This window comes from Colletotrichum orchidophilum (genome assembly GCF_001831195.1).
Source record: "Colletotrichum orchidophilum strain IMI 309357 chromosome Unknown Scaffold_222.1, whole genome shotgun sequence".
NCBI classification, from domain to species: Eukaryota; Fungi; Ascomycota; class Sordariomycetes; order Glomerellales; family Glomerellaceae; genus Colletotrichum; species Colletotrichum orchidophilum.
Genome location: NW_019173178.1, coordinates 19,899 through 45,669, shown reverse-complemented (window position 1 = coordinate 45,669; position 25,771 = coordinate 19,899). Strand labels below are relative to the sequence as shown.

The 25,771-nt window shown below is 56.4% G+C and overlaps 7 protein-coding genes across 7 annotated transcripts; 4 read left to right on the top strand and 3 right to left on the bottom strand.

Moving 5' to 3' along the window:
- Positions 1-1,483: 1,483 nt before the first annotated feature.
- Positions 1,484-4,186, top strand: CORC01_13911 (uncharacterized protein; the record flags this gene model as incomplete). The annotated part of the gene is made up of 1 exon (XM_022625526.1): positions 1,484-4,186. The coding sequence occupies one exon, from the start codon at positions 1,484-1,486 to the stop codon at positions 4,184-4,186; it is 2,703 nt and encodes a 900-aa protein (XP_022467980.1).
- Positions 4,187-5,192: 1,006 nt separating this feature from the next.
- CORC01_13910 (uncharacterized protein) lies at positions 5,193-9,288 on the top strand (the record flags this gene model as incomplete). The annotated part of the gene is made up of 3 exons (XM_022625525.1): positions 5,193-5,549; positions 5,626-8,696; positions 8,751-9,288. 3 exons carry the CDS (start codon positions 5,193-5,195, stop codon positions 9,286-9,288), a joined length of 3,966 nt encoding a protein of 1,321 aa, XP_022467979.1.
- Positions 9,289-9,924: 636 nt separating this feature from the next.
- Positions 9,925-11,354, bottom strand: CORC01_13909 (malate dehydrogenase; the record flags this gene model as incomplete). Its single annotated transcript, XM_022625524.1, has 3 exons — positions 9,925-10,763; positions 10,962-11,079; positions 11,310-11,354. The coding sequence occupies 3 exons, from the start codon at positions 11,352-11,354 to the stop codon at positions 9,925-9,927; spliced, it is 1,002 nt and encodes a 333-aa protein (XP_022467978.1).
- A 2,057-nt stretch (positions 11,355-13,411) lies between these two features.
- CORC01_13908 (uncharacterized protein) lies at positions 13,412-15,007 on the top strand (the record flags this gene model as incomplete). Its single annotated transcript, XM_022625523.1, has 1 exon — positions 13,412-15,007. One exon carries the CDS (start codon positions 13,412-13,414, stop codon positions 15,005-15,007), a length of 1,596 nt encoding a protein of 531 aa, XP_022467977.1.
- A 1,462-nt stretch (positions 15,008-16,469) lies between these two features.
- Positions 16,470-18,289, top strand: CORC01_13907 (uncharacterized protein; the record flags this gene model as incomplete). Its single annotated transcript, XM_022625522.1, has 2 exons — positions 16,470-17,189; positions 17,249-18,289. 2 exons carry the CDS (start codon positions 16,470-16,472, stop codon positions 18,287-18,289), a joined length of 1,761 nt encoding a protein of 586 aa, XP_022467976.1.
- A 677-nt stretch (positions 18,290-18,966) lies between these two features.
- On the bottom strand, positions 18,967-19,677 carry CORC01_13906 (uncharacterized protein; the record flags this gene model as incomplete). The annotated part of the gene is made up of 1 exon (XM_022625521.1): positions 18,967-19,677. One exon carries the CDS (start codon positions 19,675-19,677, stop codon positions 18,967-18,969), a length of 711 nt encoding a protein of 236 aa, XP_022467975.1.
- Positions 19,678-21,657: 1,980 nt separating this feature from the next.
- On the bottom strand, positions 21,658-24,011 carry CORC01_13905 (glycosyl hydrolase family 3 N terminal domain-containing protein; the record flags this gene model as incomplete). Its single annotated transcript, XM_022625520.1, has 3 exons — positions 21,658-22,067; positions 22,130-23,504; positions 23,586-24,011. 3 exons carry the CDS (start codon positions 24,009-24,011, stop codon positions 21,658-21,660), a joined length of 2,211 nt encoding a protein of 736 aa, XP_022467974.1.
- Between the last annotated feature and the right edge of the window lie 1,760 nt (positions 24,012-25,771).

The window sequence follows — 25,771 nt, the reverse complement described above, 5'->3', positions numbered from 1 at the left end:
AGATGTCCGACGGTGCGGTTCCTGGACTACCAAAAGGTCAAGGAGGCAGAGAGGGAGAAGGCCAGGGAGCTGTTTGGCACGGCGGAGGAGCCCACGAGCGCGGCGGCCAAGGTATACTCCCCCCCCCAAATTGGATCGACGATCGACGCAATAAGAGTCAGGTCAACACTGCCCACTGTCAGACCAACCCAGGAAACAAACGCCAGAAAACAGAACAATGTGGACGTTGAGGCGGTCAATGATCCCCTGATTCCCCAATCCGGTGACTTACTGGCATCCTCTGCTGCTTAGTACATCAGTCAACATCACCATAGCTTCTGCAGTCTTCGATAATATCCATCGAGAACTGCAGTCTCCGCGCCGTTCCATCTTCCATCTCACCTGACTTTGCAAGATACATGCACCTTCCAATTTTATCAGATATCCGTGCGGGCTGCAACTCTTCGGGGAATCTTCATGACGTATTGGCAAATGTCCTCTCGCGCTTCTCAGCAGGCGTTATACATATGAAGAAGCGCATGTCTCCGCATATAGAGCCGCTGCGCTTCTTGACACTCTCCTGAAGACGCTAATGGGCTCTTTGACGCTGGGCTGGGACCGCAAGCTCTCCATATCTGCCTGCACCAGATGACGCTTTGGCTCAAAGGAGCACTTGTGGGAGCGTCTTACCTACCTTAGTCTCCTTCTTCTCTGCCACACATGCTACCAAAACTCGCCGCCTGGACGCTTCAGGAGACACGTCTGGTTGATCGGATTTTCCTTCTGTTGCGCTTCAAACAGCATGTCAAAGCTTAAGCAACACGGGGCTTGTTTTCCCTTTGTCGTCCAGTAGACAAGCGCCGTTTTCTGTATTGTTTTGCATTCCCAAGTATCAGCAGAGTTGCTCTGGCTGCAGGGGGGGGGGATGCTTCGGTGCATACCAAAATCTGGGGCTATGGAAGATGCGGGAGACGGCGAGATGAGCGACTTACATGATGGACCGGACTGGTACTTGTCGAGTACTTGTTGCGTTGGAAGAAGTGCCACCACTTCAAGTCATAGTCTCGCCCGCTCGAACGCCCCAGCTTGCTTCCAAAACCTCGCTATTTCTGGATTCGCGGGCCATCGTCCTCAGTCATATCTCTGCTCTCGTCCGCCTTGGGACCACGGCCGTTCTCTTTGGGCTTCTCATCTCAATCAAGTCATCTCAGCTTGTCAGATTACTGCTGACAATCCTCATCACTCTTCTGATTCGTTGTTTCGGTTTTGAGTTTGTGGTCCTCGCTTTGCCCATTGGACCCCAACTGCTGCTCCGGCAAGCCGTATTCTCTGATCGGCCACACACGCCAACTCTGGGATTATTGCTCCTTGCGTTGAGCCAATACGCTTTTTGGGTGGTACACCTTTCGATGGGATTGGACGCCGGAGACGAGCTGGCAGTCTGACGCTGATTAAAAAGTGCAAGTGGACCGGAAGTCACGGCGAGAAGCCGGATTGTTATAAAATGGTCAATCCTAATCGCTGGTCATGGTCGGCAGGGCCACGAAGAAGTTCGACCCGAGGGAATGCAGTGACCAGCATCCAGCCATTAGCACGTTCTCCCGACAAGCCCATTTCGTGCGAGGTCGACGTCCCAAACGATCAAAACCTGCAGCCCGGCGCTACCAACGTCTCATCGCGCCGATTGACCAAGAATCGGTGGAGCTGGCGGCCAGACGCAGCCATATCGGTGACCCTAGAAGACCAGCAAGAGACGGCACAGGGCGAGAGGCAAGACAGGGAGGAGCATAACCAGGATCAAGCAGAAACAGATGCACCGACAAACAAAACCCGCCGGTTGTCGAAACTCATCAAGAAGACGGATGCCGCTCCTCTTACTGCTTCTCGACCGAAACGGAGACCGTCGTCCATGATAGCGCCCGCAAGCTCTTCTTTCGGAGCATCACCCTCTTATTCGCATCCCGGCTCGCGGGCGGTGCAGGAGCATCCGGCGGAAGAGGAGGATCGTTCCTCTCACGCAAGCCCCCTCCCAAACCAGCCTGCGGCAGGAGTGAAGAACAAGCTCAACCGCTTTCTTAGTCGACACATCACCACCCGGCAAGTTGACAAGAAAGCTGTGCCGGTGCCGGTGCCGGTGCAACACCAGCATCAACAGACACCTGCAGACGCCGCAGAGCCACCGCCATCTTCCCGACACCAGCAGCCAACACCACAGAGACCCATGCCGATGCAACCCCCGATGCGCCATCGTCTCCAACTCCACAATCCCCAGAACACCCTTCGAGCATCGCCAGCCCCCCCTGTCGCCCACATTCAGACTCAGGGTTACACGGACAACGGTCGTCTTGTTGCACCGCTGCCAGGGCTAGACGAAAACTCGCAGCTGCAGCTCCCGCCAGCGACAAGCCGACCCGCGACTGCCACAGGTGCGGCGGCGGCGCAGAGTCTTGGTACCAGTACCCCGTCGTCATCAACTGCTGCACCTTCGGCAGACGAGACAGGGTTGTTGAACCGCCTGATGCGACGACGATTGGCTCCCAAGGACAAGGACGCCGACAATAAGAAGAGGTGGACTTCCGCCAGCAGCGATAAAACAAGTTCGTCCCCGGGAATCGACCGACATAAGGGAAGATCGCCTGGCCCGAATACCGCAGTTAGTGAGACCACGGAGCAGCGCGAGACGCAGACACGGCCTCTGCTGTTGAACCCGCTCATGTTGAACCCGTCGCACCCAACACCTGCCCAAAGTGAGACTGTCTTGGACGCGCGAAGGGGCTCATTGAAGTCTTCAGTACCCCGATTTCTGCGTCCAGCTACAAAGCCTCAGCAAGAATCTACGAATGCGACCCAGACTGCCGGCCCTGCCAGCCCACTTCAGCTCGAGTCACCTCCCCGACAGCAACAGACTATGCAGACCTCGGGTTCCGCTGCACCGACGCAGCTCAAATTGCGGTCCAAACCAAGCTTTGGAAAGCGGTTCTGGTCGAGATCCGGCGCCAATGATTTTGGAGAGGCCAACGTGACCAACACCAAGACACCGGCACCAGCATCGGCGCCGCGAACCGTCTATGTTCCTAAACACGCCGCGGCTGATTTTTCGCGCACCACTTCCGCCTACACGTCGCGCCACAACCGCCATAGCTTTTCTTTTGGCAATGACCCCGACAACGGTGCACAAGCTCTGGCCACAATAAGGGCCGATGCAGGATCGGGCGAGTCGGAGCCGCTTCACCAGAGGCAACGGACGCCATCCGCTGAGGCGGCCGAGAAGCGCAGGTCACGGGACTTATCATCATCCAAGTACGAGGCGCCGCCTCCCCATGAATTGCACCGGCGTCTCGAGATCGTTAAGAGTAGCGAAATTGAAGTGGTAACAACTAGGGAACCGGTGGTTGTCGACCCCTGGCAGCAGCAACACAATCTCTTGCAGAATGCTTCAAATACCTCGTCGTCGAACGGCAAGGCTCCTGCTAGACCTCACTCTCGTCCAAGGTCATCCAAGCGACACAGTTTCAATCTTGTACACGACCCATACGCCAGAGAACTCACGCCGCCAAAGTCAATCTCCCCGGTAGAGATGGAGGCGCCATTCGACCCGCCAAGCCAGCCAGAGCAACAGCCGGCGCCGCCATCGGCACCGCCACGGCCCATCTCGTCTCATTCTCGTCCACAGTCTCGGCAAGAAACTCAACCTCAAGAAACAGCCAGTAGCCACGAACTGACGGATTATGAACGTTTTGTAGCAGATGCTGAGGTTGCCGAGCGAGAGTATCATGCCCAATTGTGGCGGAACCTTGCACGGCGTTCTGGTCATTATGGTTATAGCGACAACCCCTGGAGTACGACGAGACAAGCTGATGCTTCTACTGCGCAACGCAATAACAACAACAAGCGAAGCAGTGCGCAATTTTCGATGGGAGTCGGTAAGCGTGCAAGCATGATGTCGTTTGCCGCAGCCAACGACGACGACCGCAACTTGGTCTCATCAAGCTTTTACGGCGAGCCACTCCGCAAGCCGAGCCTCTCGCACAGCGCTAGTGTTGGCGCAGATGGGAAAAGGGGGCTCCGACATCAGGGGAGCGTTTCGAAGCGGATTTCCGACTACATCAAGCCACCGAAACCATACCAGGAAGCCACTTACGAGGATTGGATGCCGCCTTCTGGACGAGCCAATCGACGGAGCGTCATTGCTGGAATTTCTGAATAGTAACGAATAAAACCACGGCGGACGGGTTGCGGATAGGAAGGCGCATCATTTCTTTTGCGTGGGATGCATAGAAAGGCGGAGAGGGATGTGTGGGGCGCAATGTTGATGAGGCCTAAATCAAGATAATGATTCCCACGGATCATATACCACGACACAGATTATTTCCTTAGCTTCTCTCTAGGCTCAGCCTTATAAGAATAAAAACTATTTGGCACTTGCTACAAATTCGTCGCATGATATGATGTGACAGACATGACGGACTTCCGGGGTCCTCAATCAGCGGGGTTCTGCCGGTAAAGTGCGGACTTGAACAGTGGGGAACAAGCCTGTCGGCACGGATCAACCACCTTGGAAGCCCGTCAAGGCGGATTGCAAGGTTTAAAGGTGCCTCACATGCCTGGAACTGGTACTGAGGTGACTGAGGTGGGGGTGCAGAAAGGCAGGGTAACAGACCTGACGTACCTACGGTGCCTTAGGTAAGAATGGCTGCCAAAGGGTAAGGTTCCAGGTAGCAGGGTCTACGTACACGAAAAACCCCCCATGGGCCGCTGAAAGCGAATGGTGACTGGCCACATCAGGCCAACAAGGGCCCTGTTCCATCAGCTGTGAGTGGCCTCTCAGGCGCCAGTTTCCCCAATTCGCCATCGCGAAAAAAAAAAGTCACAGATTACCACCTGGCTTTTTTGGCCCCAGTCCCGTCTCGACAACCTTCGGCTTGCTTCTGCTTTCCGCCGCTCACTTCTCCGCCGCCAACAACGCGAGACCCCACAGTAGCAGCAGCCCTGATTCTGCCACGGGTCACCTCGACTTTGCTGCTCCTCACACCCATCGCCTCTACTCTTTGATGGCCCATCTGCATCACTTGGAGAAACACCGTCGATGTAACCAGGGACACGGCATCAACTGATCAAACCCCTTCCCTGCCTTCTCATTCACTGCGCCCGCTGTTCTGTCGCTTGATTTGATTCACGACAAAGCGCGCGCGCGCTCTTTGCGATCGCCCACCATGGCACCCCTCGTCGACCACCCCCAGATCAAGGTGGCCGAGCTGTGGAAGCCTCTTCCGGCCTACTTCCACGCCTACGTCTGGCCGTTCGCCATCATCTGGCCCATCTTCCTCCGCTACTACCTTACCGCCGAGCTCTACGAAAAACACATCGCATCCGAGGAATGGACCTTTGTGTGGATCGGTTCCATCGTCACCCTCCAGTCCCTCGCCTGGCTGAGCACCCACTGGAGCGTCAAGCTCCAAGCTACCTTCACTGCCACCCGCGCCAAGTCAATTGACGAGGCCGAGCTCGTCAAAATTATTCCCGTTGCCAACGCCGGCTCTGCCGATATCTGCAAAATCGTTCGCGACAAGGTAAGCCCGAGCCAATCCTCCCCACCTTTCCGCTCTATGCGCCCTGACTGGCCCATGAACTAACACACCCGTACAGGTTGGCGGCAAGATCAACACCTCCTTCTTGTTCCAGAAGCGACGCTTCATCTACTACCCCGAGGACAAGTCCTTCCGAACCCTCGCCTACGATATCGATGCCGAACCCAAGCCCAATATCGGACGCTACCAGCAGTCCAAGGGCATCACGACCGAGGCCGAGCTGAAGAGAATTGAAGAGCATTATGGCGCCAACGCCTTCGACATCCCCGTTCCTACCTTTACCGAGCTCTTCAAGGAGCATGCCGTCGCACCCTTCTTCGTCTTCCAGGTCTTCTGTGTTGGTCTGTGGATGCTCGATGAGTACTGGTACTATTCACTCTTTACGCTCTTCATGCTCGTCGCCTTTGAGAGCACCGTCGTCTGGCAGCGCCAGCGTACGCTCAATGAGTTCCGTGGTATGAGCATCAAGCCCTACGACGTCTACGTCTACCGCCTGGGCAAGTGGACCGAAGTCCTGAGCGACAAGCTCCTGCCTGGTGACCTCGTCTCTGTAGGACGCACCAAGGAGGACAGCGGTGTCGCTTGCGACATGCTGCTCGTTGAGGGAACTGCTATTGTCAATGAGGCCATGCTCTCCGGTGAAAGTACCCCTCTTTTGAAGGAATCTGTACAGCTTCGCCCCAGCGATGCCGCCATCGAGCCTGAAGGTCTTGACAAGAACGCTTTCTTGTGGGGTGGTACCAAGGTTCTGCAAATCACCCACGGCAATCCCGACGAAGAGAAGCCCAAGTTGGCATCCGGTGTCCCGCCTCCTCCCGACAATGGGGCCATGGCTATCGTCCAAAAGACTGGCTTTGAGACGTCCCAGGGCAGCCTGGTCCGCACCATGATCTACTCCACTGAGCGTGTTTCCGCCAACAACGTTGAGGCTCTTCTCTTCATTCTGTTCCTCCTCATTTTCGCGATCGCTGCCTCGTGGTACGTCTGGGACGAGGGTGTTAAGAAGGACCGCAAGCGCTCCAAGCTTCTGCTGGATTGCGTTTTGATCGTCACTAGCGTCGTTCCTCCCGAACTCCCCATGGAACTCAGTCTTGCCGTCAACACCAGTCTGGCTGCCCTGGCCAAGCTTGCTATTTTCTGCACCGAGCCGTTCCGTATTCCCTACGCTGGCCGCATTGACATTGCCTGCTTCGACAAGACTGGTACCCTTACCGGCGAGGACTTGGTCGTCGAGGGTATTGCTGGTTTGGGACTCGGCCAGGAGGGCACGAGCACACCTCGCGAGACCGATGGTGCCCACTCAACAATGACGCCCGTCAACGAAATTCGCCTGGACACCACTCTGGTCCTTGCGACTGCTCACGCACTAGTCAAGCTTGACGAGGGTGAAGTTGTTGGCGACCCAATGGAGAAGGCCACTTTGACTTCTCTCGGCTGGACGCTTGGTAGGAACGACACCCTCACCAGCAAGCCTATTACGGCAGCCACCACTGGTATCAGTGGAACCGTTCAGATTAAACGCCGCTTCCAATTCTCCTCAGCTCTCAAGAGACAGAGTGCCGTTGCCACTGTCAACGGTGCTGACAAGGCCGGCAACAGGATCCGTGGCACCTTTGTCGGTGTCAAGGGCGCTCCCGAGACCATCATGAAGAGGCTTTCCACCATCCCTGCCGACTACGAAGAGACCTACAAGTATTTCACCCGACGCGGTTCACGTGTCCTTGCCCTCGCCTACAAGCAGCTTACCGTTGATAACGAACTTGGAGGCAGCAAGATTAACGACCTCAAGCGCGACAACGTCGAGGCCGGACTCACTTTTGCCGGATTCCTGGTTCTTTCTTGCCCTCTGAAGGACGACGCGAAGCAAGCGGTTCAGATGCTCAACGAGAGCAGTCACCGTGTTGTTATGATTACGGGAGATAACCCTCTAACCGCTGTCTACGTTGCCCGCGACGTTGAAATTGTCGACCGTGAAGTCTTGATTCTTGACGCGCCCGAGGACAACGAGGGAGGGGACAAGCTCGTCTGGCGCAGTGTTGACGAGAAGACGGTCATCCCTGCCGATCCCTCTAGACCTTTGGACCCCAAGGTTCTCGAGAACAATGACCTTTGTGTCACCGGTTACGCTCTGGCCAAGTTCAAGGACCAGGTCGGCTGGCGACAGATTCTCCGTCACGCCTGGGTCTACGCTCGTGTATCACCAAAGCAAAAGGAGGACATCCTCGTGGGTCTCCGAGACATGGGTTACTACACACTGATGGCTGGTGACGGAACCAACGACGTTGGCGCCTTGAAGCAGGCTCACATTGGAATCGCTCTTCTCAACGGAACGATGGATGACCTTACCCGGATTGCGGAGCACTCCCGCAACACCAAGATGAAGGAGATTTATCAGAAGCAGGTTGACCTGATGAAGAGATTCAACCAACCCGCACCCCCTGTTCCCGTCATGATCGCCCACCTGTACCCTCCTGGCACGAGCAACCCCCACTTCACCAAGGCCGTCGAGCGCGAGGCTCAGAAGAAGAATGTCACCCCTGAGGAATGGCTCAAGGCCAACGGCGTCAGCGACATCGAGACCGTCACTTCCCCTGGTGCCCAGCAGCTCCTCAACAACAACGACCCCAAGGCTGCTCGCCAGGCCAAGGCCGCCGCGAACGCCGCTAGCTTTGCCGATAAGATGACTTCCAGCCTGATGGAGAATGAAATGGGCGATGACGAGCCTCCCACCCTGAAACTTGGCGACGCCTCTGTCGCTGCTCCTTTCACCAGCAAGCTTCGCAACGTCATTGCCGTTCCCAACATTATCCGCCAGGGCCGCTGCACACTCGTCGCGACCATTCAGACGTACAAGATTCTTGCTCTCAACTGTTTAATCAGCGCCTACAGTCTGAGTGTGTTGTACCTCGAGGGTATCAAATTTGGCGACGGACAGTACACGATTAGTGGTATCCTGATGAGCGTCTGCTTCTTGTCCATCTCTCGTGCTCGCGTTGTCGAGGGTCTCTCCAAGGAGCGACCTCAGCCCAATATCTTCAACTTTTACATCATTGGCTCGATTCTTGGACAGTTTGCCGTCCACGTCGTTACTCTCATTTACATTGCCCGATTCTGCGACAGACTTGAGCCGTAAGTTTTTTTTCCCAACAAGATTTCCGAAGCAAAGGCTAACAATGCACACAGCCGGTCTGGTGACGTTGATCTCGAGGCCGAGTTCGCACCGAGTCTCCTCAACAGCGCCGTCTATCTGCTTCAGCTCATCCAGCAGATCAGCACGTTTGCCATCAACTACCAGGGACGTCCTTTCCGTGAGGGTCTTCGCGAGAACAAGGGCATGTTCTACGGTATCGTCGGTGTTTCTGCCCTGGCCTTCTCCTGTTCCATGGAGTTCATTCCCGAGATCAACGAGCAGATGAAACTGGTTCCCTTCACCAATGAGTTCAAGACGACGATGACGGGTATCATGGTCGTCGACTATGCTGCCTGCTGGGTCATTGAGGTGGTTCTCAAGCACCTCTTCTCTGACTTCCGTCCCCGCGACATCGCTGCCCGGAGACCCGAGCAGCTGGAGCGTGAGCGCGTTCGCAAGGCGGCGGAGCAAAAGATCAAAGACGACGAGGAAGAGAAGAAGGCGCAGGAGAAGGTGGCCGAGTTTGAGCGCAAGGTTGAGGAGCGTCGCCAACAGCTCGAGGCGTGGAGACAGGGCCGACAGCGGCAGTAGATGTCGGTTTTAGACTAATTGTGTACTCAAAAAAAACTTAGAGAGATGCGGAGCATGTGTGGGGAGAGATGTATGATAGGAAACGAGCATGAATGATGTGTGCATATAAGAATTTCATTGCCGTAGGATGTGTGAGATTTGGTGCAACTGCTCCGTTTGTGGTTCGAATTCTCTTCCGAATACCTGATATTTTCACAAGGGCTAATTCAAAGGGTCAGATTGCCGGAGAAGGCAGCCCACGCTCACCAGGCTAAGTCAATGTCGCATGTCGTCTAGGCACTGTGATCAAAGGTGACGGGGCGTTATATGGTTAGGTAAGCGCACTTGGCACAGCGCAACTTCTTTAACACAACCCAAAAAACAAGTCACGGCACTTTGTTGGACATGGAAAGTTTGGAAGTCAAGCATGTTTGAAATTTATGGTACAGAGGCAGACCCAAGGTCGATGCCACGAGTAGGAAAGCACGACTTTTTGCGCCTCCGTGTCTACCCGTATCCTTTGCTTCGCAGCCATATCAGCCGTAGAAGCGTTCAAGGATTTGTTTTGTTTTGTTTTTTCAACCCTGCTCAACCATGTGTTACATCTACTACAACACGTCCCCTAGTTTACAAGCGACAAGCGGGAAAGCTCGGCACTTATTTGGGGGGGTTCTGGGCGACGAAAGCGACACCCTTGGCGATGTTCTTCTTGAGGTCGTTGAAGCAGGCCTCGAGGAGCTTCTCCTCGGCGGCGTCGACCTCACCGATGGGCAGGATCTTCTCGACGCCATTGGGGCCGAGCTCGACCTTTGACGAGAAGAAGTCGATGCCCTGGTCCTTGTAGAGAGGGGAGTCGACAAAGGTCGGCTCGACGATGCCCTTCTCACCCTGGGCGGCGCGGAGGAGGGACTCGGCCATGCGGGCGCCAGCAAAGGCCATGGAGAGGGTGGCGGAGCCGGCACCATCCTTGGCCTTGACGACCTCGTCACCGCCAAACTGGACGCGGTTGACGAGCTCGGCGTTGGAGGACAGGTCGGGGTGGTTGGACTGGGAGAAGAGGGGCACGATGGTGACGCCAGAGTGGCCGCCGACGACGGTGATGTTCTCGTCCTTGGGGTCGGTGGACTTGATCTCGGAGACGAAGCGGGAGGCACGGACGACGTCGAGGGTGGTGACGCCAAAGAGGCGCTTGGGGTTGTAGACGCCGCGGGCCTTGAAGACCTCGGAGACGATGGGGACGGTGGAGTTGACGGGGTTGGAGATGACGAGGATGTTGGCGTCGGGGCAGGACTCGGCGCAGGCCTTTGCGAGGTCGCGGACGATGGAGGCGTTTGTGTTGAAGAGGTCGTCGCGGGTCATGCCGGGCTTGCGGGGGACGCCGGCGGGGATGAGGACGACCTCGGCGCCCTTGAGGGCGCTGGCGAGGCCGGTGGCGGTGGGGTCGTAGCCCTTGACGACGGACTTTGTGTTGACGTGGGAGATGTCGGCAGCGACACCTTTTGCAAGTCAATTGGCTGTGGTGAAGGATAGGGAGATGGGGGGGGGGGGGGGGGGGGGGGGGGGGGGGGGGGGGGCGGGGGGGTGCGGGGCGGGGGGGGGGGGGGGGGAGGCCAGGGACGGTGTGTGGGGGTGCGGCGGCTGAGGGGGGCGGGGGGGGGGGGGGGGGGGGGGGGGGGGGGGTGGGGTGGGCTTACCAGGGCCTCCGCGGATGTCGTAGAGGGCGAGCTCAGTGACTCTGGGGTTGAGCTTCATGAGCAGGGAGAGGGGCTGGCCAATACCACCGGCGGCACCGAGGACGGTGACCTTGGAGAGCTATGGGGGAGAACATTGTGTCAGCTGGATGGTCTCTTGTTTAGTAATGTGATTGCGAGTGTATGTTGATGCAATGTCTTTGTTGACATTGGACATGACGAAGCTTCCAGAGCTCTCTCCCTTCAGTTCCGTAGCCCGAGGTCGGCTTTTCGGAAGTACGGAGGAGAGCTTGAGGAGAGCTTGCTTAAAGCGCAGAGTAAAAAGGAATTTGTGATTGAAGGAGTACATACGCTTCTCGCCGAGGCGGAGAACATGCGGCGCTGGACGAAAGACATGATTGCGACGACGAGGGGGGGGATGTGTAGTAGGTAGATGGTACACGATTGAGATGGAGGAGGAAGAGAAGAAAAAGCAGAGGTTTAAAAATTTATGAAGCGCGCGAAATAAGTTGGCACGCAGCAACAGCGCAGCAGCGGAAGGCAGAACAGGACAACTCGGCACACGGGCCCGCACCACACGGGAACCACAGGGCACGCAGTGGATGGGATGGGGGCCCGGGAATGGACGATGCGGCCTCGCGAGTGGGTGAAGGAGGAAAAGATGGGGACCCAGGTGCGCCAGGGCGTGCTCCCACGTCACCCGTCTCTCCCATCGTCCTTCTCTCTCTTTCGGGCTCGCTCTTGCTGACTCCTGAGGCGACGACGTGTATCTGTGATCACTACGCATACCTTACTTAGGTACGGAGGTACCATACCACCAGCAGTGAGCAAGGGCGCTAGCACCAATACGAGTCTAGCGTCACGGCCACACGGAAGACTACGGGGAAACGCCGGAGAGAATACGTACCCACCACAACAACTGTGCCTCTCCACATGTTTCTGCAGTGCATTCTGTAGCACCTTTCTCTTCTTTTTCCTCCTCCAGCTTCCCATCGCCGAGCTTGTTGGTCCCCGACCCTCCACTGCCAGTCAACCCCGAACGAGATGTGTCGTCAATGCTGCCACACCTATTTGCTATCCTCGGATGGAGAGATGGTCTGATCTTGGCACATGCTTATCTACGACCGCTGCAACCCTTCTGTCGTACATGACGATAGCTGCTTCGCATCGAGTGTTTCCCTCGACCCGAGGCTATGGTAAAGCGTGCTGCCATATAATAACCACCACTCTGTTCGACGCACACGCAATGCGTGGACGGCATCTATGCAGTATGGCCTCACCTCCGCCCCTGCGTCTCGGGGGTTCCCTAGCATCTGTCGGGAAACATGTTACACTTACGACAAGAACCGGCTTGCTTTATGACATCGTCTCAAACGGTGCTTACTCGAGATATGTATGCCTTGCCCTGGCCTTACCCATGAACCGTACGGGTGAGATGTTTCTGGGTTCTTGAGGAAGCCAAGCCGAGTCATCTCACTGGTGCGCGTGTCGGTTCTTTCTGCGTCGGCAACAAGGTATACCATATACAGGAACCGTCGCAGACGCCGCAACCGGCGCCGACTCATGACCTCATGACCAGCCAGTACTTTGCGGCCCGCCACATGTAGCCGGCTTCCCCCGGCTCCGACTGGCACCTCTTCCCGTTCTATTTTTCCGAAATTTGGCATCGCTTGACAATATTGTTTCTCTTCCCATTGCTGCAACATGAGATAGGTTTTGAGGCGACCGTCGCATCTGAGAATTTTCTAGTCAGCAGTCATCACCCGCTAACTTGACATGGGAGGGTTCTTTAAGGAGAGACATTACCGTCCAATGCAGTGGGCTGGTTTCCATGGCATCAACCTGCCAACAGTCAGACGTACCCAGTAAACTGATAGTACCTTATTATGGAGTTCTCTGGGCATGTCTTTGTCTGCGTGTAAGGGTCTGATTCTAGATTTAGACTGCGCCTGGAGGTTCATCCACGCAAAGCCCAATGCCTCATGTACACTTCGATGTACTCTCAAACAGGTTAATTTGGGGGAGCATCTTGTTTTCAACGAAGGGATTGTCAAGTGAAATACCAGGTTAGTACGTTGGGAGAAGAGCTACGACCAAGATCCAAACTCTTCCTCTCCACGGACCTTGCTCACTACCCAAGGTATCCATCCGTATGCCGAGTGACTCTTCGGGGACAGGGCAGGCAGCGAGTGGCCCAGAGGGCGGCCAGTCACAGCGCTACCCCCACCCCAATTATGACCGTCGCGGGGGAGCTGTGGCGCTAGCTCCAGGAACGTCAGCTACCTTAGCTCAGAGAAAGACCCCGCCAGTTTTGTCAATTTCATCATCGTTCTCGTCTGCTGCGACAACAGCTCTCTCTACCACCACGGCCAAACAGCTGCCACTGAGATTTGGAAAGCATCTCCTCCATTAACGAAGAGATACAACGGCAAAGATATACCGGAGCTTCAAACATGTCCCTGGCGCAGCTCTCCCGTCTGCTGCCCCTCCCAGAGGACGAGCTGAAGCAGATGCTCGACTACGCCAACACGCTGTCGAAATCTGAAGCTGCAGAACACTTCAACGACCTGCTGGGCGACTCACCGCAAGCCGTCGAATTCATATCTTCCTTTAATTCGCGACGACAAGAGAAGAAGCCATCGGCTCCGGCACCGCAAACCAGTTCGGTCAGCTCAGGTGCCCCTGAACCTGCACCAAAGACATCACGGGGCCCCAAGAAGAAGAAGGCAAACATTCACACCCCAGTCGCAAGGAAGATTGATGCCGCCCCTCCACCCGGGGCAAGCTATAGCAAGAAGGCACAGGAGGATGAGTGGTATGGCGGAAAGAAACCGGCTCAGGCGGCGGAAAGCAGCAGCGGCGGCGGGGGCGCCTTTCCACAACTCGGGGCCGCATCGTCGAGTTCCAAGCAAACGCCAAAGAGCGCGACCCCTCCTCCGCAACAACAAAGAACGGCCGGAGGCTACCTGATATCCGACGTCAAAGCGAAGCCCAAATCGAACCCCGTGTCACGATCATCTACACCTAAGCCCACGACGAAACCAACAAAGATATCGATTGCCGGCGGTACGCCCATGGCGGGCGCATCCACTGCCCTCAACGACCTAGACGCAGCCATCAGGTCTCTGGAGCTGACGACAAACCCAACAATGGGCGAGGACCCGAAAGCCAGGAGGTGTAATTGTGTGGCCACACGACACCCACTACAAACGGCGGCGCCCAACTGCCAGTCGTGCGGCAAGGTCATATGTGTCAAGGAAGGTCTTGGGCCATGCACATTCTGCGGCACACCTCTTTTGTCGTCGGAGGACGTGCAAGGGATGATTAAGGAGCTCAAGGCCGAGAGAGGAAAAGAACGCATGGCTGCCGATAGGGATGCCCATAAGCGCGCCGAGGTCAGCAAGAAGCCGGCGCCGTTCAGCCAGCACAAGATGTCCGAGGCAGAGGCCAAGGCAAAGGAGCACCGGGACAAGCTGTTGAACTTCCAAGCGCAGAACGCGCGGCGGACGACGGTCAGAGATGAGGCGGCAGACTTTGATGTGAGTGGAGCCATGGCCGGCAGCGGGGGCAACATCTGGTCGACGCCCGAAGACCGAGCCAGGGAGCTCAAGAGGCAACAGAAGATTCTTCGCGAGATTGAATGGAACGCGAAACCCGAGTACGAGAAGCGGCGGCAGGTGGTCAGCATCGATGTGGTGGGTGGCAAGGTCGTCAGGAAGATGGCGGCTGTGGAGCGGCCGACGACGCCAGACGAAGAGGATGTCGTTGTTGATGAAGATGTAGACGAGAATTATAGCCTCGTCGGCAAACAGCAAGGTGGTAGTCAAGGTGGTGGCGGCGGTGGTGTGTTTAGCCAGAATCCTCTACTGGGAGGACTGATTAAACCGGTGTGGGATGCCAAGGGGAAGGGAGCGCAGCTAGAGGGCCGCAAGGACAGGAAGACACAATGGAGAAGGGTACAGGACGACTTTGGGGACAACGAAGCGGTGATCTTGGATGGCGGGGCCCATGGATACTCTACGACGGGTGACGAGCCAGCGTGCGGTTGAGTTGTCTGAGGAGTACCAGGTTACGGACACGGGTGAGACATGGTCACACCCACATTCCTCGGGGAGTTGATGGATCCTTAAAACAAAGCATTGTCTAGCAGAGATGGAAGTGTATTCTATTGGTTGCATACATGGCATGATTGGAGGCATCTGATGGAAGACTCAAACTATCTTGGCTAGAGGTAGGATATGGAATACTTCCTTAATTAGACGTGTAATGCTCGGTTCACACTTGGGTTTGAGCAGTAACACTGGAGCTCCGGGGGTACCCGACTTGTGGCCCAATCATAAGCAAAGGCAACGCCTGGAACAGTAAGTTGGGTGTTTGGTGAAGAAGCAAACATATTGTTGTGAGGCTGCTAGCCTGTCTGTCAATTTGTTGGAAAAGGCTTGAGCTGAGAATGAGGTTTGCTCTGAGGAAAAAGTATGCGGATGGAAAGGTGGCGGTACGTCGGTACAATATCATGTGACTTCGTGTCTTTGACCTGCTGAGTCAGGCCGAGCGGGAAGCCGGGCGTGTCGCAGTCGGTCGAATTTTGCCGCCGCCGCTGCTGCGCAGCTGTCCTTGGTCGGGTGTCCTTTTTCTGGCAGGCGCGGCCCCAGAGACTGGCTGAATTCTGACATCAGCCTACAGTGCACACCACCACCATTCTTTTTGTCCCCATCATGTCCGTAGGCTTCCAGTGAATGCCATACTGCCCATTGTGCCATCCTCGCTTTGAAGCCTGGCTCGCAGACAAGCATCCTCTTGCGTGACTACCTTAGGGTCCGGCAATCTCCCCCGTCTGTTTAGCGAAACGAACCCCAAGAGCGTTAGGCCAGGACAACTGGGAAGGGAGTCGCCATTGTTACAGTGGAGAAGCCGCTGCAAGACACAGCCGAGAGACACTGGAGCTACCCAGAACAGGCGCAAGAGGAGTCAGCAATCCAAGGACACCTCCGTGCCGAGGGCAGAAAAACACAACGGGGACCTGGAAAGAGACGGACGGGCGAAAATAACGCGACGCAGACCGCGTAAACCGCCTGTTCCCCCAGTCGTCGCTCCTCTTGCTCCTCCCGTCTCCATCCCCGTCGCCCGTCGTCCCCAGGACCCCAACCGAGTACTCTATCTAGGTTAGCAGATGCTTCGACGCTGACAGTGGGCAGCACCGCCTGTATGACCTGCCTAGTGTCGTCCGCGTATGCAATCACAGCCCACCACCGCACCGCATCGCACCGCACTGTTCCTCCACCACACCGCACACCCGACCCTCGTCGCAACCCTCACCCGTCGCCTCGGTCACTCCTACACCTCCGAACATCACATCTTCCTCTCCCCTGCTCTCCTCACCGGCCTCGTTGACGTACATCGTCCTCATACGTGTGTCAATACGCAGCCCAATACACTTGCTCCCTCTGTCCATCGACCGCACGACGCCTCTATCAACATATTTCAGTCCGGCCCATCACTAATCTGTCCGCCATGGACTCTGCCTCCATCCCGCCTCGGCTGGGCCACATGCACGAAGCCGACCGACAACATTTCAAAATGCACTCTCCAGCGAGCCTGCAAGACACGGGGTTACTACCGGATAAAGTCGCTCGTCGTGCCCTCCCGCCCTTGGGCCGGCCCCAGACCGTCCCCTCGACCGACGCGCTCTCCAGCGACCAAGCCGCATCGTCCTTGGGCGACGCGACTGCGAATCACCACCGCAACCTCCACATCCTCAACCACGCACACGCACGCGCACCCGGCCACCAACTTCCACAGTCCCTGACTTCATTAAGTCACATTTCTCGTACAGCCGACCCTCAACCGTCCAAGAGCACAGCAATTGTTGCACCCTCCGTCGCTTCCCACATTTCTTCATCCGCCCTTCACCGACCGCTTCCCTCCTCTGACTCGCAGACCTCGAGCTTGTCTGCCGAATCCGCCAACGTCTTCACGCCGCCAGCCAGCCAGGGCGACGTGCCAGGAGGAAGCCTAAACGGTCACGATTCCAGCCAAGAGTCGCAATTACTCCAACTATCACACATTGCCGCCGCCCAGGACAAATTGGCCGAGGACAATGTCATGGCAACCGCCCGGAAGAGAATGGCCGACGGTGCTCTCAAAGAGAACACCTCTCCCGTCCGGATGGGCCACTCGAGGAACACTAGTACCGTCAGCATGGCTTCTACTACAGCCAGCAGTATCGGTGATGTAAGTCGACACGCGACACCAAGAGAGAGAGAGGCATCACAGCTGACTAGTATATGCAGTGGTCAAGCGACCTTAAGACGCGCCTCTCGTACGCAATGCTCAAGGTAAATCACGGCTGGCAGTCACACTCCATCGACGAGGTCGAGTCCATGGCATCCCAAGCCGCCTCGCCCACCTCTAGCCATTCCACTTTGCAGGGTCGTCAAGAGCTGTCGGCAAGTCCTCGCGCCAACATGGCTCGCTATGCACCCGTCAGTGCCGCCACGACGGCAAGCTCCGGCCCAAGCCCTGCAACCTACGAGTCCTTCTGGAAGGACGGCCAGAGATCCGCCCAGACGTCCGCTTCACCTCCCGCGCCCTCCCAGAATCAGAATGTTCTTACCCTTGCACCGCCTGCGCCTATCCAGCCGTCAAGGCCGATGGGAGGCCACAATCCGCGCCGGAATTCAAATCCTCGCTACACACCAACTCTCCTTTCCCACTCACACAGCGCGTCACCGCATACCCCTTCCCAGTCAAGTAATAATGCGATGCCAAGTCAGAGATTTGGCCGGACTCCAAATATCGACCCGAACCTCTTCTCACCTCACCAAGACGTTAGAGAGCAGGATGCCATCGAATCACTCCTCTTCATGAGCAGCCCCGGAAACTCGGCCAACATGAAGCACAACTATTCGTCATCAGTAGCGTCCAATTTGTCTGGTCGCCACGCTCTACCAAGCTCACAACCCCGTAAAAGCCTGCCCTCGCAACGGCCCGTGCCGCAAAAACGCGTGGGCTTCGAGAAGAGTCCCGGAGGCATGACGGCAGTCAGCGACATGGATATTGATATGGACTCACCTCAGTCACGGGGACCAATGAGGAGGCGTATCAATGGAAGTGCCAGTTTCTCCGGAGGGACCATCGGCAGCACTCTGCGTCCTCAATTGTCATTACCAGCGGCCCTTGGGAGTACCTCACGGCCACGGCCACGCTTAGCGGACGCAGATATTGAGCGAATGATTGATCAAGCAGCTCAAGCGGGCGACAGTTCTGACGACGATGACGGTGAAATTCAGATTCCTGGAAGAAATCGTCCAGAGGGCACCGTAGGCGTCTGATTGACGCGTCTTGTTTTTGTTTTCTTTGCATGGATGATCACCCGGGGGATCTGCACTTGCTTTGTTCGATTTGCATAGACACGTGTTTTGGCCCCCCCGAACCGAGTATTCAAGGTTCCTGGGAGAAACGCGATGATGATGATGACTCTTTTTTTCTTTGGGGCACATATAAACACCGGCACGTTGGGCAACGTCCATCCAAGGTCGGGCTAGTAGTACTACATGGGCATTTTCTTCACTGCTTTGTCACCCATCTTCCCACGAGGAATGGGCTCATTTGGAGAGCATAAGGGGGCTCGCACCTCTAACGGAGTTTGAATATTGGAGTTTCTTCAAGGATTTACTTACATTGCATGGCCTAGGCCTCAAGTAGCATCACGCGTGCATAGGATTGGAACCTTCAGCCATCATACAAAATGAAAGCAAGTTATTGGTTTAACGAGTTCATTTGCCGCGTCGCGAGACGACAGTCATATACGGTATCTGAGCAGGCAGTGAAGCCATCATTGCTATACATATCCCTGTGAATGTCGCCATCTCATCCCGACCATCCCTTTCTCTAATGCAATGACAGTGCAGGTATATAAAGGTAGTAGTGAGTTAAACCATCACGAAAAGACTCCCATAAACCCCAAAAACGCCAGTCGAAATCAAATTGTCGTCATCCTGAGTCACCTCTACCAGCCTCCGTGATGGCCATGGTGGCCATGGTGGCCATGGTGACCACCCCCGTAATGATGTCCGTGTTGCTTTTCACGACCCATCAGCGACCCGACCAGGCCCCCGAGTCCGCCGGAGGAGTGGTGGCTGCCGCCGCCATGGTGCGGCGGGCCGTAGTACTGACCGCCGTACGGTGGCGGGGGTGGACCGCTGTGGTGATGGTGATGGCCGCCGTAGTGATGAGGGGCAGGCGGCGGCGGTGGCGGGTAGTGGTGGCCGTGATGGCCGTGGTGGCCATGGTGGCCATGGTGGCCGTGGTGACTCCCGCTCAACCTGTGCTCGAGCTTGTTCGCGACGACGGCGCCGCCCAAGGCACCCGCCACGGCGCCGAGTGTACCCCCGAGGAACTTCTTCCCCGCGTAGCCTCCGGCTGCGCCGCCGCCGATGGTGGAGATGAGACCGCGTTCGCCTTCTTGGCCTGTGCCGAGCTGGGCGTCGTAGCCTGGCGGACCCGTGGAACGGGAGCGGTGGTGTGAAGAGGAAGAAGAGCCCGGGACGCCGAGGGAGGAGAAGGAGGAGCGGGGCCGTTCCGAGTTTGCGGAGCGGGGGCGGTAGCCTGCTTTGTCTACGAGGGGGCCTGCGGATAGGTGTTGGCTGTGGCGGGAGGATGAGGAGCCCGGGGTGTGTGTGTTTTGGCGGGTGCCGCCGTAGTATTCCTGTGCTGACATTGATTCTCGGTTGTTTTGGTTGTGCCTGATGATGTTGCAAGAGTGTTGTAGCGTGTTGTTGCGTGGGTGAGTGAGTGAGTGAGTGTGTGTGTGTGTAAGTGCTTTGTGTTCGCTTCTCGAGAGTTGGGGTGTAAGTGGCGTGGTTTTGATGAATGAAGGCGAGAATTAGGCAGAACTGGGGCACACGAGCAGTCTTAAGTAAAGCGGTCGTCTGAACAGGTTCCCTGGGAACCAGTCCAAGCTGGACGGCAAAAGAGGGATCAAGGCATGACTGGGAAAAGCCTCGCAACGAGGACACAACCGCGGCGCGGCGCAAGGTGCGCTGGGGCGGAGCTTCGGCTTGGTGGTGGTATTGCGTAAGGTAATGCCGCGGCCCCTCTTTCTCTTCCTATGAAAGTCCTAAGACACAACCTCACTCCCGCGTCCATCCCTTCAGGCTCACCCCACATCCAACGCCCATGCTTTACATGCAACTTACCTCGAAGAGTCATCCTTTCATTCTTTGGCAGCAGAACGGCTGAGATTTTGAAGCGCTGGATGTATTCGTGCCTTGGTTGTGTTTGGTCTGGCGGCGCTGGTGGGCGAGACAGACGGTCATGATACCGAGTCTCCGGGTACCGTCACGGGACTGTCTTGACAGGTTTCTGTATGGCGCACCTATGTCTGTGTAGGACGGGATGTCTGATGTGAGAAAAGGCGCCTATGCTCGTCATTGCTTACCCCGGCATTTATGCCTTGTGCCCTGTCCTCTCCCCTCAGTCTCCAGACGGTAAGAGTACGTAGCGTTCCATCTGCAAGCACACCCTATTTTTTTTTTTGCTTATTCACGGCTTGTGGATGTCTGGCCTGCAGACGGCGCAGATTGCAGCGCGGCGGTACCGCCGTTAATGGAACTAAGCGTTGCTTGCGATTCCCGCGAGGCGCATGCTGAGGAAAACCAATCGTTGTAGGCGAACTGAGCGGGGGAGATGCGAGATTGCCGGGTTGACAAGCAACCTGACAGAGAGCCCGTAAACATGAGGAAAGAGTTCGGGGGAGGCGGTGCGCTAAGCCCCACCCACATGGCTCCACTCTTCCTTCGGGATAGGCAACATGTCACTGTGCCACTCCCCGTCCCGCGCTTCAGGTCTTCGGCGTTAGGTGCACCTCACCAGGCGGCGAGTCCGGAAAGAGCCACGGCGAATTGCGTGTCGTTCACCTTGACCAGTCACCACCACCACCAACATCAACGTTGAGCAGCGTCACTGCTGAGGCTTCGTGAGAGTCATAGCTGGCTCCGTAATCGGTCTCGTCATCCTCCGTTCACGACTCCTCGGCTACAATCGCACTTCGACATGAGATAATCCCAAGGCAACCATGTCACATGTAGTTAACCTTCATCCCAGCTCAGCCTCATAGACACCTCAGACACGCCAATGCCTCGCAGACGCAAATCAACCCTTGGCACTTTTGTTTTAGATAACTTCAGACGACATTATGTTTTGAACGCAATACCTTAATCTTCTACGTCGCGCGCTTCTCCACGGCTTTACTACCTTTACTACAAACACTCTATCCGTACTTCAGCTGCCAAGACGGCAGACACGGCTCCTCAGTAACAAGGTTCGCCTGTTGGTCGCCGACTGATGAAGAGCATGAGCCCGGTAACATGCCAATCTGCCCAGATTGAGACCCACCCTGCCTCCTTCTAGAACATATCGAAACATTTTCCAGGTTCCTGGAGCCCGGGCCTCACTCGCGGTGCGAGCCCACTGCCGTAGCGGAAATACGACGCTCCGCCGCAAGTTGCTCCCGCCAAGGCCCTATCTCCGTGTCACCCGGCCCGACGTGGATCTACTGCAGTACGGATACGGATAGGTGACTTGGAACGTGACTACGCCTCACGTGAACATCCCATCGGGCCTCATTTCTCGGCAGCGTACGTATTCTCGCAACATTTCGTCTCATTGCACCGTTGGACATGCTCTAGACCAACAGAATTTAGGACACAACCAAATTTCCCTCCAACGCCAGGTTTCTGCTCGACGCTCCAACCCTGATGGTGAACGTACCCGCCGGCACGACCCAATTCTGGCTTTGGACATCCCAATAACTCAGATCCTTCCTCCTCAGGTTGAATGTCGCCACTGCCGATTCGCCCTGACCGAGTCTCAATTTCTCGAACCCGCGGAGCTGCTTCGGCGGAGTAGGGAGAGCGCCGGCCGGGAGGGTGAGATACAACTGCGCGATCTCGGCACCGGCGATAGTTCCCGTGTTCTTGATGGTCGCCGTCACGGTAGCTACAATCTCGAAAAGATCCGCGCGACCACCAGGCACGATATGGCCGACGGCCGGGCCGGACTTCGCGGTTGAGGTGACGCTAATGTCAGAGTAGGTATAATTGGTGTACGCTGCACATTTTGTTAGCATGGTTTTCAAGTGAAAATGAGGACCATCCTGGAAAGGGACTCACACAACCCGAAGCCGAACTCATACCGCGGCTCGATGCCGGCCTGGTCAAAGTGGCGGTAGTCAATAAAGATACCCTCGGCAAAGTTGTCCTCGAGTGTCTTGGAAACCGTAGTGCCGTAGTCCGCGGCACTCTTGCCAATCGTGTATGGCAGCTTTCCGTTCGGGTTCGTCGCGCCCCAGAGGATGTCAACGAGCGCGTTGCCAGTCTCCTGCGACCCCAGCCCGGCCCATACGATGGCCTTGACGCCGTGCTGCGCGAGGATCGTCTCGAGGATGATGGGTCCCACGCTGTGTACCACGACTACGACGTTGTCGTTGACTGCGGCCACGGCCTTGACGAGCTCGTTGCCGTTGTGCCACGGATCTAGCGTGTTGCGGTCGCCAATGTTTCCGTCGACGGTGATGTATCCTTCGCCCGAATCCGACGTGATAAAGACAAACGCTGCGTCTGCGCCGGCCGCTGCCGTGACGCCCTGCTGCACGTCGTCAGTGTTGCTGGCCCTTACCTCTGTGCCGTCCTGCTGCGCCCGCTCCCGCATCGCTTCGAGCGGTGCGACGAGGTACGGGTAGTCAACCGTACCCGATCCCCATCCCATTCCAAGAGTTCCAATATTACAGCTGCGGTCGTAGCAGGCGTTGATGCCGGCCGGGTTGTTCACGGTCGAGGACCCGATGACGGCGATCTTCTTGGGCGTCTTGAGCGGGAGGATAGCGGCGTCATTCTTGAGCAGCACAATGCCGTCCCTCGCCGTGGCGCGTACGTTCTCCTTGTGGTTCCCCTGGACGTTGGCGGCGAGGTTGACGGGCGGATACTCGCCCTGATCCTGGCCGAGGAGGTACCACGCCGCTAGGATCCTGCGGACCTTATCCTCGAGCGTCGACAGCGAGACGGTGCCGTTCTCCACGACTGTCTTGAGCTGCGGGCCCCACCAGACCGACTCGGGGTCGTTGTTGTAGTTGGCGCCCGGCATCATCATGTCCAAGCCGGCCTCGGCGCCGCTGACGGTACCCGTGGTGGCGTACCAGTCCGTCATGATGTACCCGGGGAAACCGAGATCTTCCTTGAGGAGCTTGTTCATGACGGCGTCGTTCTCGCACGCCCAGGTGCCGTTCACCTTGTTGTAGGAGCACATTACGGATACGACGTTGGCATGGACGGCCTCGGCAAAGGGCCAGAGGTAGAGCTCATGCAGTTCCCTGTCGCCGACGTTGCTGCTGATGGTCTCGCGGTTGAGCTCCTGCTCGTTGACGATGTAGTGTTTCGCCGTCGCCTGGACGCCCGCGGACTGCATGCCCTCGATCGTTTCCTTGGTCGCGATGCCCATGAGGTAGGGGTCCGGGCCGAAACCTTCCCAGTTTCTACCGGCGTTTGGCGTCTATTCAGGATTGATCATTAGCTAACTCTTCCCCATCCGTCTTGTTTTTTGCCGCAACAGTGGCGGGTGGGAAACACGCACTTTACCCAAAGCACCACACGCAGGGCCAAGCATGACATGGACACCAACACCCCTCGCCTCAGCAGCCTTGAAAGCGCCCCGCTGGCGAATCAACTCGACGTCCCACGTCGCAGCCGCTTGGATACTTGGAACAAAAGCCGTCACGCTGCTGGCGTAGCGGACGCCGAGGGGCCCGTCCTGGAGACAGAGCGAGGGGTAGTTTATGGAGGACGCGGGCGAGGTGTTGCCGACGCAGAGGCCCTTGCCCCAGCCGATTCCCGAGACGATGCCAACCTTTTCGTCGAGGGAGAGCCGGGACAGCGCCGCGTTGGCTTTGGTGTAGGCCGCGTTCCATTCTGGGGTGCGACGCGGGCCGCCTCCCGTGGAGTTTTGCGCGCTGGCGAGGGACGCCGCTGCGGCGAAGAATGCAATCTTGGGGGGATGCATTCTGGCGGGTGTAGGGAGTCTCTGGGACGGTTGACGAGGGAACGAGTGTGTGCCTCCTTGGGGTCATTCACCTTTATATACTCCCAACCCGGAGGTCTGGTCTGACGCTCATGACCTTGGCAGCTTCCCTCCCCGCTTAGTGGGCCGTGACGATCTGTATCCTTCAATATGTTCCATCCAGTCGCGCCAGAGGGGTCCAGCTAAGCTGCCGAGGATATGGAGAAGAGGGAAACGCCGTCATTCTCGCAAGGTCAAGCTGCGTCAATTAGGCTCGGTATGTATGCCCCGGGGCAAGGACATGTCTGTTTCCGTGGCTTAGTGGTTGGCGCAGTACAAATTGCCAATTGGCCCTTTCGTGTCTTGGCCCTGCGCGTCTACATTATAGGGGGGAGTATTGAAGTCGGGTTGTACCCAGAAATGGGGTGGCCGCGAGTAGTATCCAGCGGCTTGATATTCAAGATCCATGGCAGTGATTAGTGTTCAGTGTTTTTGTCAACATTTGTTTCTTTGTGCGTTCATCCCATAACCACAGCATGGAGAAAACTCTGAGCACATCGCCGCGGCTGCTCCCCTCCGACGCGAGAAATGGGGGCAAGATCGTCCCGCAACCACGTCGAATTGCGTTTGTCTCTCAGGTGACATTGGCATTGCCGTAGGGTTGCATTCTATGTCTTGGAAGCCGGGGAATGATGTACATGATGGGCGCATGTAAATGAGGGGAAAACTCCAACTAATACGCGGTTCCTTCAGGTCTTCGTGGAAAGTAATTCCCGCGAATGGACGGACGTCCGTTCAAAAGACGTCGGTGGGCCGTCTACCGTGATCCAATTGTAATAGAGCGGTTATTGTATCGTACACTGTACACTGCCCATTATCATTCGTCAGAGAGCGAATCCGGGCCACGTCGGTTGAATGTCGTGGACCCCTGAACGCAATTCAATGACGTTGTAAATCTCTACAGATTCAATCAATGTCGGCCCGCTGCAACCCCGCGTTGAGATGCCCGCTCGCTTAGGAGCCCCGGGGACGGCGGTGGCGGAGACTAATATTCCCCTCCCGTTCCCCGTTCCGAAGAACAACAATGGATGAGCTCTTCCGCGCAATTATGTAGGCATGCATCTCTGACGCAATGACGACGGTGTATCGAGCCATTTGGTAGCGATATGCTTTTAGTCCTGTTGTGCTACTCATGTTTAACCTTGCCTAGGAGTTACACACAACCGATTGGTTCTAGTTCGGAAAAGCTCTTCCAAGTAGCTGCAATGGGGACGCGGGGATGCAAGGTGCCTTTTAAGGTTGTGCGCATCGTCGGCTGAGGCTGATTTCTAGAGTATGAAACAACCGTTCCATGCGCCTAATTTCCTGGACCCAGAACGAACAAGAAGAGGAACTCAATCGAATAGAACTTCTTCATGCTGTAAAGAAACCTAGTTCACTCCCCCTGTACTTGGAACACTAAATGAACGGTGGTGACCTAATCCTGCATTCAGTTTGAGGGATGCACGAAAAGACCCTCATCATGTACGAAGTAGATTAAATAGGTAGGAAACGATGCGCTTCAAACATGTTTAGTCAGGATCGAAGAAAACTGAGCAATGGTCAATCAAACTCAACGGGCACAAATAGCTTTACGATTGGGAACTGGTTGGAGGAAGAACTCCAAAAAAGCGGTAAAAATATAGAAGATGCGGCCAGTGTGGATTGAACACACGACCTTCAGATTAAGTGATTGAAGTTAACTTCAGTCTGACGCTCTCCCA